The following is a 15,172-nucleotide window of genomic DNA, read 5'->3' on the forward strand; positions in this document are numbered from 1 at the left end:
GGACTCCTTTAACTGCTTGCTGTGGGGCGTGGCAGCCGTGCTCCCCTCAGCTGAGCAGTTTCACAGTGCCCCCACCCCACCGCCAGCTTGTGGGAGCCAGTGCCAGGCTAAAGGTAAAGGTACCCCTGACAACTCTGGGGGTGCGGTGCTCATCTCGCTCTATAGGCCGAGGGAGCCGGCGTTTGGCCGCAGACAACTTCTGGGTCATGTGGCCAGCATGACTAAGCCGCTTCTGGTGAACCAGAGCAGCACACGGAAACGCTGTTTACCTTCCCTCTGAAGCGGTACCTACTTATCTACTTGCACTTGATGTGCTTTTGAACTGCTAGGTGGACAGGAGCTGGGACTGAGCAACGGGAGCTCACCCCGTTGCAGGGATTTGAACCGCCAACCTTCCGATCGGCAAGCCCTAGGCTCTGTGGTTTAGACCACAGCACCACCCATGTCCCAGTGCCAGGCTAGGGGCTCCTTTAACTGCTCAACTGAGGTAAGGGCAGCAACTGCACATTCCTCAGTCGAGCAGTTCAAAGATGGAGAGGGAGGAACAAGTGGTATTGGCACCTCACCAATACAGCTTGTTTCTCCCTCTCCTGAAACCACCGCTGCTCCCGAGTCCCTCTGCTAGCAGCGCCCACTGGAGGAAGGAACTGAGTCAAACCGGCATCACAGTCTGCTCCTTCTATCGCCCAGGCCTAGTACTTGTTTAATATTTTTCTGTGTAACTGTTTTTTTCCCCTAATATTGGGTGGGTTGTTCTAGTTGTCTGTTGTTCCTTTAGTTTTCTGTACACCACTTTTATCCAGTAAGTGGCAAGTTATAGAAATCTTCCAAATAAATAAAATAAGACATTTAAAACAAATACAGTCATACCTCGGGATGAGCGTGTTCGAGTTGCGCTCCGCGGCAACCCGGAAGTAACGAAGCGCGTTACTTTCGGGTTTCGCCACTTGCGCAGACATTCAAAATGACGTCACGCGCATGCGCAGAAGCGCCGAAACGTGACACGCGCACGCGCGGACACGGGTTACGTTTGCTTCTAGATGCGAATGGGGCTCCGGAACGGATCCCGTTCACATCTAGAGGTACCACTGTAAAACCAGACATACAAGAATGGCTCCCCGTTCCTTTTCCAGCTAACCATACACAGAGCTTTTCTTTCAGCCGGGACTCAGTTCTGACACCTCTCAGGTGGGTGCCATTGGCATTCTAAGAGAGCGAGGGAGGTGTTCAAGGTGAGTTCCAGCACCTCTTTTTCTAGAAAAATAGCACTGATTTACGCATGAATTTAATTTGTGTTATACAGGGTAACAAGAGCCCAGAAATACAGTAGCAGGCTGAAGAAGAAGCTCCACCTCCTTCCTTCTAGGATCTCAATTGACTCTTCCCTACCAAGCACCTTCATGGCTGTTACACTGACACAGATCGCTGGTGTCTTTCGCAGATTCAAGTATTTGTTCTACGCAGAATTGCAAGTGTGGTTTCTTTAAACAGTGTGTTGCTTACCCGGTTTCACCTGCAGCTCCATACATTATCTGATACATTTAAGGCAGCTCCATATAAAAGGGTGTGGGGAAAGGGATAGTTAAGTCACCAGATTGAGATTTTTGCTAAAAGGGAATGGATGCAGGGGTCAAAGACGTTGCATGGCATGTACACAATGGGACTTTGAGACAAGTTCCAGCAATGGAAAGAGAAGAATGGCTAGGAAGGTGGGGCGACTTCTGTCCGGACAAACTGCAAGGAGGTTTGTGTCTCATTAGCTACAAGTTTTCACATGGGAGAGAGAAAATGTCTAGGAAATGGTGTACTGAAAAATGAGAATCGCAGTCACAGGATGTGGTGCAGACCTCATCACCACAATATCAGTAGCAGATCTTGTAGAAAAACTACCTGCCAGACTGGACGCATATGCCTGGACACATGCTGTTGTTGCTTTAGAATCATAGAATCCTAGAGTTGGAAGGGACCCAAGAGTCATCTAGTCCAACCCCGAAATGCAGGAATCTCAGCTAAAGCATCTATGACAGATGGCCGTCCAGCTTCTGCTTAAAAACATCCAAGGAAGGAGAGTCCACCACCTCTCATGGGAGTCTGTTCCACTGCCAAACAGCTCTGACTGTCATAAAGTTTTTCCAAATGTTTAGTTGGAATCTCCTTTCTTGTAACTTGAAGCCATTGCCTTGAGTCCTACCCGCAAGAGCAGGAGAAAACAAGCATGCTCCTTCTTCCATGTGACAGCCTTTCAGATATTTGAAGATGCCTAGCATATCTCCTCTCAGTCTCCTCTTTTCCAGGCTAAACATACCCAGTTCCTTCAACCATTCCTCATAAGGTTTGGTTTCCAGACTCTTGGTCATCTTGGTTGCCCTCTTCTGCACATGTTCCAGATTGTCAATATCCTTCTTAAACTGCGGTGCTCAGAACTGGACACAGTATTTCAGTATTCTAACAGCCTTACTATGAGGCAGTGTGTGGTGTCTGCCTCAAATGGCATAGTCTGCCCGTTGCCTCTTAAGCTAGCTTAGTGTAGTGGACAAGTTGTGGTGTCACCAGCATTGAAGTCAGCTTCTGTACGTGCAACAGGGAACAGACGTCTTGTCCTTCGCCTCGGGCAGAAAAAGATATTTGGCTGGCCCTGGCCATCAGCGGCAGCAGCCGTATCCATTATGAGGTAGGCTGCGTAAATTCGCCAGCTCAGGAGCAGAATTTACTTATTTATTTCTTTTCACAAAATGTATGTACTGTTTGATTGTAACAAAAACCTCTAAAGCGGTTTGCAAAAAGAATGAAACAATGAAATCTTCAGTTAAAAAAGAAGTTAAAAATGACAATTCAAAACCTTAAAGAAAAAAAATCAATGATAAGCCAAAAACCAGATTAAAACACTTGTCGACCTTCAACATAGGCTTGCCTACACAGGTTTTTAGCAGGTGCCTTAAAGAGTAAAGGCACCTGCCTGACATCAACAGTCGGGTGTACCAAATTGTGGGTGCTGCCCCAGTAACAGATCATTTTATTAAAAATGCTGAACAGGTATAATGAGGCGTCTGCAACAGTGCCAGTTTGGCAGATTAGAACAGTCAAGTGGGCATATATGGGTAAGATTTTGAGTGCTGTTAAATGGTAGTGAATTGTCCATAAATTAGTGTTATATTTTTAAATGTTTTTAAAATGTTGCAATATTTATGGGTAAGGGAGATGAAATTTGGATTTTATGCCTCAGGGTATTATTATCAACAACAACAACAACAACAACTTATATGCCTCCCATCTGACTGGGTTGTCCCAGCCACTCTGGGCAGCTTCCAACAAATTATAAAACCGCAGTAAAACATTAAAAACTTCCCTATACTGTACAGAGCTGCCTTCAGACATCTTCTAAAAGTCAGATGGTTGCTTCTTTCCTTGACATCTAATCAGATATTATAGACCTGTTCTGGAGAAGACTGTGTTCACTCAGAGGAGGATGGCTGATTTGGTGGTATTTTCTAATGCAGCCTTCACCATGCTAATGCCTTCCCATATGCGTTGGAATGAGGCATCTGATCAAGACCTGTATTTTAAAATGAGCTTAAAAAAATATATTTGCAAATGTTTGTATCTTTCATGCCACGCAGAAACCAGCTGGCTAAGTACTTTGGCAGATGTTTATCTTCCTAAACAGGGCCCCTCTGATCTATAGCAGTACCTTAAAGTTGTAAAAGAAAATTACAGGCTGGGAGCAAAAGGTCATACTGACCATACAAATTACAGAATACAATCAAGCTGCAAAAACACAATTAAGAGTTGGTAAATAGTGAGCTTTATTGTTTAACAGAAAATAATACTAGGTGCCTCCCATTAGACTTGAGCCATATTTTCATAAGGTTAAAGGGCAAGAGCTAATAGGAACAGCAGCTGGCTTGAAAGGGGGGTGTAAATTTAAGGGGTTGCTTTTGGAAACTGTTTTTACTAAGTTCCTTTCCTTCTAAAAAGCTATATATGTTAATGTATGAAATATATTGGCTTAATGTAATTATGCAAAGGATTTAGAAAGTAAGAAATGTTAGATTATTATGTTAGATTCTTATTTCATTGATGGTGTGTGAGAAGGTGAACCCAAGATCTCTGTTTAAGATAAAAATTAAAACCATGAGCCATCTGTTTTAGCCATCTGTTTTGGAGTGAAGGGGTAATAGGGCAATAGGGCAACAGGGCAAAGATGATCTGGTAATTGAGGTGCCTTGTCAAGGCAAATGTAAGATATATGGCTACTTGTCTGCCATTTATGGATAGAAGGAGATATAGCTCTTTGTCTCCCATAAAAGGTAATAGGAAATGGGTGTATCTTTTATGATTGGTTCTAGCAAACAGCCAATAGGAATTTCAACCAGGCTGATTGGACAGAGGCAGCCAAAGGAGGAGCAAGGGGGCTGTGCTGAGGAAATATAAGTGCTGGCCATCAGGGCTGGAGTGGGCAGAGCTTTGGTAACCGTATACCACTGTGTCTCTCATTTATTTGTCTGACAAATAAATTATTATTTTAATTTCTCTATTGCTGCGTTGAATATTTCATTCCAGCTAAGCGTTAACCACAAGCAGGGTGCTACATTTTATGGTGCCTCTGTGACTCGGATAAGTGGTCTGCTGGAACGCAGCCCCTTCGCCTTAGCGGGCAGGGTACAAGAGGGAGGACCACTACCTGCTTACCCAGCGTGCACTGGAACATTTTTTTCCAGGGGAACGCAGAAGTCTCGTCTGTCTGATACCCTGCTCACTAACGGCGATGGACCGGGGGTAACCAGAGAAATAAACAGGGAACCAGCTAAGGGTAAGTGCACAAGGGGTTGAGGCCCTCCAATTAATTGGGAGGAAGAGAAGTCTTGATCAAACTTCTGCGTCTCAGTAAGGAGGAACTGAGTACGCTAGGTGGTTGGGTACATCAGATGGCGGTCTGGTGGAGGAAAAGGGAAAGATTGGGAGGTAGAGTGTGGTGAAGTATCCAGCGCATTGTATGTGTGAGAAAGTACAGTCTGTAGCTGACCTGAGTGTGGAGTGGGTACTACTTCGTTTCCCAGTAAGGCGACTTCACTGGGCAAGGAACCCCACGAAGCGAGTGTGTGAGTGACTGAGTGGATACTTCACAGGGCCATACAATGGGAGTTGGAGGTTCAAAGGGGGGAAATACACCTCTTGAATGTATGTTAAATAATTTTAAGAAAGCCTTCTCAGGAGCATATGGAGTCAAAATGACGCCAGAGCGCTTGAGAACGTTATGTGAATTAGACTGGCCGAAACAAAATACTGGATGGCCGCCCCAAGGAACTTTTGATATAAATTTAGCAAGCAAACTTTGGTCCAACATCACCAAAGAAACTGGAGGGTGCCCAGAACAATTTTCATATATAGACTCTTGGCTGAGCACATTAAATAATAATACTCCATGGATAAGGGAATGCAAAGTCCAACGATGCAAATTATTGGCTGTAAAAGCCGAAGTTAGGAAAGGAATCTTGTCAAATAAACTCAAACCCATTTTTGAGGGACCAGAGGAAGAGGTGCTTCCACCTCCACCCTATGCGCCACGTCGAGGGGAGCCTAATCCAAACACTCCACCAGTTGTAACCCCAAGGCAAGAAAGTGGAACGAATAATGGAGCTGGAGTCACCGAGCTTGATTCCTTGATAGATTATGATAAATATCTTCAGGAGGCATTGGAGTCCTATAATAAAGCCCAAGCAGAAGTGGTTGTTCCACCTGTGAGTCCCAGTAGACCTCCATCTACAGTCTCCTTTAGTGGAACAACTGATTGCCCACCCCAAACCCCTGTACATCCAAGTCCTAGAGAACTATTACAGAAGTTACAGGGAGGCTTTTTAGAGAGGCTGCAGGAAGCCTATTGTATATGGACTCCTTTTGACCCTGAAGCCCCTGAAAACAGCAGAATGATTACTGCTACATTTGTGGCCCAGTGCGCTTCTGACATTCGTAAGAAAATTCAGAAATCAGAAGGATGGGAAGGGATGCTGATGAGCCAAATTATGGCCATTGCACGCCGAGTTTATCGGAATAGGGATGAGGCTGAGAAACAAGAGAAGAAGAAGTGGCAGAAGGAAAATATGGTAATGCTGGCCATAGCAGTGAAGCAAGACTACCGCCCCTTAGAGGCCACCCTCCTTTGTTCAGGATATTCCAGCTGACCTCAAACAAATAGGAGACCATGTGACACAGGGACAAGTGCAATCTCTCTCCCGTGTTTTTTTTGTTTCTCTTAACAGGTGGGCCCTCGAGCGCACGCCGTGCAGCATTGCCGAGCCGATTCATCAGTTCCAGGCTGGCGATAGCGTATGGGTGAAAGAGTGGAAACGTGATCCACTTGCACCTAAGTGGCGTGGGCCTTACACCGTCTTGCTCTCTACTCCAACAGCGGTGAAGGTAGCTGAGGTGACCCCCTGGATTCATCACTCCTGTTTGAAGAAGTCTGAAGGCAGTTGGACGTGCAAAGGTGACCCCTCTAATCCTTTTAAACTGACTCTCTCCAAAAAACCCTGTATCTAGCCCTACGGGGAACGGGCTAGGTCGATATCCAAGTAATACTCAGAGTAGACCCATTGAAATTAACGAATATGACTAGGCCACACTCATGCCTTACATTTAAAGCACCATGCAGTTGCTTTAAACAGCCATGACTTCCCCCAAAGAATTCTGGGAGCAGTGGTTTGTTAAGGGTGCTGAGCAGCGCTGGCTCACCCACTAGGCAAGGTGCAGCCAACGCTTCAGGCGGCAGGAGGCACAGGCGCAGCAGATCCCGATGCAGATCTTTATTCCTGCCTTGTTCATGATGTAGATTTTCACTTGCCCCTTCTTCCCTGGCAGGGAGAGGAGCGCCATTTTGTGGTTCGCCTCAGGTGCCAAAATGTCTTGAGCCGGCCCTGGTGCTGAGAGTTACAGTGGTACCTCGGGTTAAGAACTTAATTTGTTCTGGAGGTCTGTTCTTAACCTGAAACTGTTCTTAACCTGAAGCACCACTTTAGCTAATGGGGCCTCCTGCTGCTGCTGCGCCGCCACTGCACGATTTCTGTTCTCATCCTGAAGCAAAGTTCTTAACCCGAGGTACTATTTCTGGGTTGGCGGAGTCTGTAACCTGAAGCGTATGTAACCTGAAGCGTCTGTAACTTGAGTCACCACTGTATTTGGAGAACCCCTTTCCCCTTTCCAGAGTGGTTTAACAATCAATCTCTCTTGACAGGGAACTCTTGAGAAGTGTAGCTCTGCGAGGGGAACAGGACGGGAAGCCATGACCGTTCAAAGTGTTTTATTATAGTGCTTTAAAGGTATGGTGTGAATGTGGCCTAAGCTGCATTGATTTCAATGTGTCTCCTCTTGAGGGGGATTTAGTTGGATGTAGCCTGGCCACTAAGCACCATGTGTAGAAAAAGCACAATGGCATTTTCACACTCCTGCCTTGGGAAGCTCTGTGTGAACTGCTGCCACTCACGTCCTGTATTCCATAGAAAAGTTGGGCCTTGACTTCCCCCTTAATGCAGACAGCACCTCCAGGGCTTCTTCCACATGCATGAGGCTTATCACAATGTTCCATCACCTGCCTTCCACCAACTTTCCCTATTCGTACCCTTTCATTCCTGGAAGAAATGGAGCCAGAAACTGCCAGCTTAGTACTGTTAGTGAGTCACACCCAGTTTTGTGACTCAGCAGCACCTAACTCAGCATCTTTGGATCTGTTTCCTGCTAGGGCACTGCCGGCCACCGGAAGTGTAATAGCAGGCTGCAGGAGGAAATGAGAGGAGCACATGCTCAGCTATGGAGAAATCTATCCATTTCAGTTTTACTCTGTTTCTCCTTCTCCCCGTCTACGTCTGCCACATTCCTGCATCAGTTTGCATATCTTGTTTACAGAAGATCCTCATGAAAATTTGTTAGCATTTTAGCATTCTTTGTATTACACTGTACATGTTGTTTTGCTAATGTGTACATTTTTTGCAAGCAGTGTTCCCCAATTTTATGCATGTATGCCAGGGGTGCCTTGAATGATGCTCAGGGCTGCCACGGGCAACACTGGCCTCTGTCCCTCTTTCCTTTCCTCCCTCCTCTGATGCCTTATCGCATCTCTGCCTCCAAAAGGCTTGCGTGGCTGTTTATTGCAGCAGTCCTGGCTACAAGCTCCCCAGGCAAATGCTGCCTCTAGGGCTGGCCAGAGGAGAGGAGAGGGGGCTGAGCAAACACTTGACAAGGGAGGGTGTTGGAAAAGAGGTGAGGGGCTGCCAGCTTTGCACGCAAGGGGTGACATAACTGGGCTTCTGAGGCTTCCGGAACACATTTTCCCCCAGGGGAGCTGCAGAAAGAATGTACTTGGTCAAAGGAGCCATGAGACTCAAAAAAGTTGTAAACCTCTGATATATGCTATTCTCACCAATTTTTGTATCTACTGTTTGATAGAAAAGGAAATCTCCAAGGCGTTTACATGAATTACGATGAGAAGAATAAATTCAAATTAAAAATGAAGCAAGAACATTCAGAGATTCTTTTTAAATAAAAACAGAATATAGCATTTCCCCTTATTCCTCTTGTTTATTTATTTATTTAACAAAATCTATATACTGCTTGACTGTATAAAATAAAACAATGAAAATTGTTGATAAAAACCAAGTCAAAAATATGTGTTAAAAGATTATTAAAATCAGCAGTAACTAAAATAAGATTAAAACATGCAAACGTCTATGTGTCTGCTTAGGCTTTGATGTATTACAGTATTTTAATATATTTTTTGGAAGCCGTCCAGGGTGGCTGGGCGGGGTATAAATAATAAATTATTATTATTATTATTATTATTATTATTATTAGGCTTGCCTTTCAGAGTGGCTGTGGAAACCCAGCCAGATGGCAGATGGGCAAGGTATGAATAACATAATAAGAATAATATAAAAAAAAATTTAAAGCAGGCACTGAAGAGAGTACAGTGAAGGCACCTGTCTGATATCAATAGGCAGGGAGTTCCAAAGTGTGGGGTACTGCCACACAAACAGATTGTTTTCTATAAGTGTGGAAGGAGTATTACGTGGCACCTGTAAGTGATCCTGCAAGTTAACTGATCTTAAGCTGTTGAGGGCTTTACATACTAATAGTTACACCTTGGCATTGGCTATAATTTTAAGACTGAATGGGGTAATAAAAGTAACTCTGCACCTGATCAAAGACATTTCACCGCCTTACTTCACATCATGTTTCAGGAGGTGTTGAAAACCTCCCCCCACCTTTCCCCATCATTTCATTTATTAATTGCTTCCTACAAGGCATTTACAATATAATAAAATATTGTTACGGTTTGGCGGAGTTAAGCTTGGGTGTGATGATTCTTCCAAATCCTGGATCCAGTAAACGTTAAACTATAAGCCAGGCTAGCTTTCATTAAGAGAACAAAGGATTAAAGGGGCTTGGTGCAATACAAAAAAATGGGCTTGCCCCCCCCCCCCAACAGACAAAGCCAGAGTTTGGAGTAGAATTTTTGGGATGTGATGTGGAGAGAGAATTTTAGAAAGATGAAATTCGCATTCATTGCCCAAATTTGCCTCTGGCCTTGTGGTGTCTGCAAGGAATGTGACCTGAAAAAAGTTACAATACACGACTGGTTCGGATGCTACTTTTAAAGGTGTGTGTATGTGTCCGCTGCCACACTCCTTCTGCATCTCAGCCCAATCCCCACCACCGCCTTGGAGAAAGAGCAAATTATTTTTTTATTCAATTTCTCTAAAGATCCCAGGACGGTGCCCAACATTGAGAACACAATTTACGCAGCATAAGAATAAAACCACAATAAAAAAATAACTAAAAAGAACAGGTTCTGTCTCCTACATTGAACAGGTCATAGAATGACTGAAGACCTGGGAAAAGAGGAATGTTTTCTCCTGACGCCTACAGACATGTAATGACGGTGCCAGGCAAGCCTCTCTGGGGAGAGCATTCCATTGATGGGGAGCCACCACAGAAAAGGCCCATTCTCGTGTTGCTACCCTCTGAACCTCTTGAGGAGAGGGGAAATAGAGAAGGGCCTCAGATGACAATTGCAGGGCCTAGGGCTGGGGCTGGACACATCAAAGAAACGTTTAAGTTAAACGCGTTGCTAACTTTGTATGAGAAATTGGGTAAGCAAAACACGGAACTCTACAGCGCCATCTGGTGTCACAGTGTTAGAATGCATAAACAAAACAGATAAAGTGTTTTTTCTTTGCCAATGTAGCTGAGTCCCAGGTCACTTTGTATGGGGAGAGGCGGTCCTTAAGGTATTGAGGTCCCGAGTTGTGTAAGGCTTGATAGTTCAGCACCAGCATTTTGAATTGGGCCCGGAAACTGACAGCCAGTGCAATTAGTGGGTAGGAGCAGGTTGCCCTCATTCCACTGCACTCCCCCTCTAGATTAGGAAAGGACAGGTAAGCAGGCAGCAACAGTAAAAGGACTGGTGCCCTCCCCCAATTGCTGATGTGTAGGCACGTGCTTGAGGATGCTGACGTCTGGCACTGATTCTGCACTCTGCACATGCTTCGAAGCAGCTGCTGTTACACAGTGTGGAACTGGTGTGTTTATGTGTGTGCTTGGACCTCTTAATGAACCTCCTCAGCATCAAATCCTAGGGGACAAGTTCTATTTGGACCCTAATAATAATAATAATAATAATAATATTTATATGCCACCTATCTGACTGGGTTGCTTCAGCCACTCTGAGCGGCTCCCAGCAAAATATTAAAAACACAGTAAAACATCAACCATTAAAAACTTCCCTGAACAGGGCTGCCTTCAGATGTCTTCTAAAAGCCAAATAGTTGTTTATCTGTTTGACATCTGATGGTGATACCTGGGTGTCATGACCTGGGACCCAGGTGAATGTCCTGGCCCAGGAAGTACGTCAGAACTCCCAGCACACACACAGCTATGCTCCCATCCTCTGTCCCAGATCATGTTTCTGATACACAACTGACCTTCGCCTGCTCTTTCCACAATACTGCATGTCTTTATTTGGCTAAAAAGGACCAGCGTTATTTCCAGATCTCCTTTGTAGGGTGACAGTGGGAGGGGGTTCCACAGGGTGGGGGCCACTACCAAGAAGGCCCTCTGCCAGCTTCCCTGTAGCAGTTCCCTGTAAAATATTTGAGGTCATTCCTTCCCCTCAAGTTGATCGACACTGCCATTCAAATGGTGTGTGTGCGATTATGTGGGGCAGGGCTTACCTGGGATCCCCAATATTTTATTCAAGTTGGCACCCTGCCCCCCAGTTACTCTTTCCAGGAGGCATGGTTTGTCTATAATTGGGGGGAGTCAATGGTACACATGTATTTTATTAAGAGGAGGCATCTCAAAGAATCATAGAAGGGACCACGAGGGTCATCTTGTCCAAGCTGCTACAATGCAGGAATCTTTTTGCCTACATGGGGCTTGAACCCACGACCTTGGTCATAGCCAGAATTTTTGTTGGAGGGGGCAGGACTTTTGTGAGGGGGTGCACTTGCCCCCTGGCTATGCCTATGCCCTGAGATTAAGAGTCTCATGCTCCACACATGGTTTGTCTAAAATTGGGGTGAGTCAATAGTACTTCACGGCCCTCAGGGCGAGTGTGTGTGTATGTAATCTATCTGAACTTGCTTCCTGTCACATGGGCGTAGCGGGGTGGGGGTTGGGGAACAGCGGTCCCCCAAACCAAGTAAATAAATGAAAATACTTGATTATTGACCAACTGCGTTGCAGATAAAAGACCCTCCAAGTATTCCTATTTTCCAGGGACAGTCCCCGATTTACAGAAGCCGTCCCAGTTTCTGATTTGATCCTGAAATGTCCCCTTTTCCTTAGGCCTCCCCTATTTTTATAGAATAAATGTTGGAGGGTATGGAGTTATCCGACCCACAAGCTGTCTGAAGGCAGCTCTGTATAGGGAAGTGTTGTTTTTTTTAAATTTGCTTAATGTTTTGATATGTTTTGATATATGTTGGACGCCGTCCAGAGTGGCTGGGGCAACCCAGTCAGATGGGTGGGGTATAAATAATAAAATTATGATGATGGCATGGGACGTCCCTATTTTCATCAGAGAAATGTGGGAGGGTATGAGATAACTCGCTTCTGCCCCCCAACATAAAGCCTGCCCCCACCCCATAAAATAAATCCTGGCCATGCCCATGTGATGCCACAGTGGGAGAAGAAGAGCCGCTCTGCACGAGCTCAGAGGCACCCTCGCCACCTGGGGGGGGGGGGGGCCAAGCAGAACACAGGAATCCTCCGCAGAGGTGGCGAGGGGAGGCACCGGGGTCTCTTTTAAAAGTCTGCCCGTGCCGGGCGAGCAGCCCCCGGTGACCTCCGCGGGGGTTTCATCCGAGGAAGCGGCACGCGGCGGCCGCCGCTGTCCGCGCAGCGCTGCCCCCTGCCGGCGCCGTCGATTCCCGGGCCCCGTTTCCTTCCTTCCCTTCTCCTTCCCCCTTTGGCTCCGGCGACGTCGATCCGAAGCGAGGCGAGCTGGTTTCCCCTTGCGGAGGCCGGCCGCGTCCCCGGGCTCTCCGGCCCAGCTGAGCCCCCGCTGGAGGGCGTGTCCTCCCGGCGCCCCCCAACCTTTCGCTGCTGGCCGGGGGCGGCGAGAGGAGGAGACCGGCGTCGCGGGAGGAAGTGGAAGCGGCGGCGGCGGCGGCGAATAGCGGGCAGGCGGAGAAGGCTTTGCAAGCAGCCGCGCAGCAAGGAGGCTCCGGAGACTCGCCAGCTTCGCCCGGGTCTTTCCCGTCCAGGCTCCGGGTTCCCGCCGCCTCGGGCCATCGCGGCTCCTGGGAGGCGGGAGGCGGGAGGCGGCGGCAAGCAAGCAGCAGCTAGCCTCCGCCTCCGCCTCGGCGCCTGCTCCATTATAAAACGGGCAGGGGAGGAAGGAGAAGCCGGAGAGGCTCTTCCCGTCGCCTCGGAGCCTTCCGGGATTCGCCTCGCCGCCGAGGGGCCTGCAGAAAAGGGTTGCACCCAACTTGCTGCTGCTGCTGCTGGAGGATCTGAGCCCTGCAAGAAGCCCTTTGGCGGGGCGAAGTTTCCGGATGGCTGCTGAGAGATTTCCCTCCCTGGCCATCCCCGCCTCCCTCTCCAGGGGTCCTGCTGCTTAAAAGGAGCGAAATCCCAAATAGATGTGAAGCAGGAAGCTTAGAGACCTGCCCTTCCCCTCCCCCTCCAGAGTGCCCAGGCACCCGAGAAAGACTGAATGGGTGTCCTGTAGAGACAGACACGCGCGTGCATATATAGAGATATATGCAGATTTCCAAGTGAGTGCCTGCATCTTTTTCCTTTTTGCATACGGGGTGCCTTTCCCGACGCGCACGCACCCTCCTGCTCCTCTTCTTTTTTTCAAAAGAATAACTTGCTCCAGGGTGCAAGTGGAAGGGAAGATGCAGACGTTTCTGAAAGGGAAAAGGGTTGGCTATTGGCTGAGCGAGAAGAAAATCAAGAAGCTGAATTTCCAGGCGTTCGCAGAGCTTTGCAGGTAAGGAGCGAGGATCGGCGGTTTATTATGCTATGTGTGTGTTTGTGACAAAAGAACCTTCCTTTCCCTTTTCTCTGGGACTCTTCTTTAACTTGGCACTTGAGCATCCCTCCCTTCTCCCGAGGATGTGGATGTGACGGGCCTCTTGCTCCTTAATCATCATCGTCTGGTGAGCAAATTGAAGGAGCAGTTGCACAGTGCAGCTTGGCTTAGAACCTCGGTAATTGCCAGTTGGGAAATCCAGCCTTACAAATCATAACAACACCCTGATCAAGGTGAAAAAAAAGGGAAAGTGCCCAAAGCCATGATGATGTGAAAAGCTTATAATTTGCTTGGCTTCCTCTCCACCCCACCCCACCCCACCCCTCTCCTGATTCACCAAAAACAGATGGGGTATAATGTGCGGCTTTGGGGATTATGTAGACATGTGCAAGGTTCCTGAATAACATATTGAGGAAAGTTGCAGCCACGCTTGTTGTTGCTTGCGAATTTCCTGCGGCGTAAATGCTCTCGTAGGTAAACTGGTCCACCGAGGCAGTTTCCTAAACACTGGAATAGGCAAAAATGACAGAATGTTGGTAAGCTCTGTAATGGAGCGAGCCACATACATCTGAATAACTAATACACTGCCTCACTCAGTTTTGCCTTCCTGGACCAAGCATCTTTTTGCAATGACAGCCTCATCTCCCTTCTCCTTTGGAAAGTGCAGCCGTGGAAAGGGTTCTCTCCCAAGCCAAGATGGGCCTAAACGTTGCAAGAGCCTTTTTGCAGAAACCTAAAGAATGTGAAAGGCACTTAAGGGTCTCTCTTTGCTTTGCTGTTTGGGAGTTCGATTAAACCTACATTTGCATGCTCCTGTTCAAAGACTTCTAGGACTTATGAATGGGGAAAGCAAGACAGGCTCTTGCTTTGGGTTGAGAACCAAAATGGTAACATAATGGTTCAGGCTACTAAGAACTGAAGAAATGAATGAGCCGATTGTCTTGGTATATAACACAAGGTTGAGTTATATAGTGGTCTCGCTGAAGACAGTGGGGGGTTTCATACGGCTATTTGGGAGACTTCTTGAATGGTTAAACACTATTTTATTTTATTTTTTGCCAGCTGTAAGAAGTTGTTTTTCAAAGGTGGCCGTTTTCCATGACTTCTGTTATGTGTGGCTGCAGCTCTATCCAGCCACTGTTCTGTGCTGCTTATTACCCTTGTCTTGACCTGAATTCCCCAAATCAAATATTCCAGATAATATTTTAAGTTAAAAGCAAGCGAGAACAATCAAGTCTTTATTCTTAAACACCCAGACAACATTCTGACCGTGTTGCTAATCCAAGGGTACTTTCTTTGCTCCTTTAACAAAAAAGAAAGAAAAAGGGAGAGATTTCATCTGTTTGACTATACTGTCTAAGCAGTATCTCCAAGTCTTTTTGTCTCCAAATGCAATGCATGAACTTCCTCGGTGCTTTTTGCAAGGCCCTGGCAAAATTCTGGGGATAGTCGGTGTTGTTCCCCCTCCTGCTGCATCACAAGTTTATGGAGGGGAAGATATTCAACTAGATGTGAGCATCTGGGAACCTGAGCAGATCCTAGCTGTGTGAACAGAGTGCCCTATGAGGGTATGCCGAAGGAATTTTATGTCCTCCCAAGTCGAAGGAAAGCCTTTTGGGTTACTTACGCAACTCGACGTGTCCT

At 46.8% G+C, this 15,172-nt stretch overlaps 2 protein-coding genes across 3 annotated transcripts in view; both read left to right on the forward strand.

Moving 5' to 3' along the window:
* Positions 1-4,281: 4,281 nt before the first annotated feature.
* On the forward strand, positions 4,282-8,486 carry LOC308459448 (uncharacterized protein). 2 transcript variants are annotated; one of them, XM_080974950.1, is made up of 2 exons: positions 4,282-6,484; positions 8,437-8,486. In XM_080974950.1, exon 1 carries the CDS (start codon positions 5,136-5,138, stop codon positions 6,177-6,179), a length of 1,044 nt encoding a protein of 347 aa, XP_080831076.1. In that variant the 5' UTR covers positions 4,282-5,135; the 3' UTR covers positions 6,180-6,484; positions 8,437-8,486. The 2 variants fall into 2 exon arrangements, with proteins under 2 accessions (XP_080831076.1, XP_080831075.1); XM_080974949.1 differs by lacking the exon at positions 8,437-8,486 and adding an exon at positions 7,733-8,406.
* A 4,040-nt stretch (positions 8,487-12,526) lies between these two features.
* ITPK1 (inositol-tetrakisphosphate 1-kinase) overlaps positions 12,527-15,172 on the forward strand; it is a 129,115-nt gene continuing 126,469 nt past the window's right edge. Inside the window, exon 1 of the mRNA XM_080991471.1 lies at positions 12,527-13,486. Coding sequence (XP_080847597.1) covers positions 13,392-13,486 — 95 coding nt within the window. The 5' untranslated portion in view covers positions 12,527-13,391. The remainder of the gene's footprint in view (positions 13,487-15,172) is intronic.

This window comes from Podarcis pityusensis, assembly GCF_964106645.2.
Source record: "Podarcis pityusensis genome assembly, chromosome: 1".
Taxonomy (NCBI): domain Eukaryota; kingdom Metazoa; phylum Chordata; class Lepidosauria; order Squamata; family Lacertidae; genus Podarcis; species Podarcis pityusensis.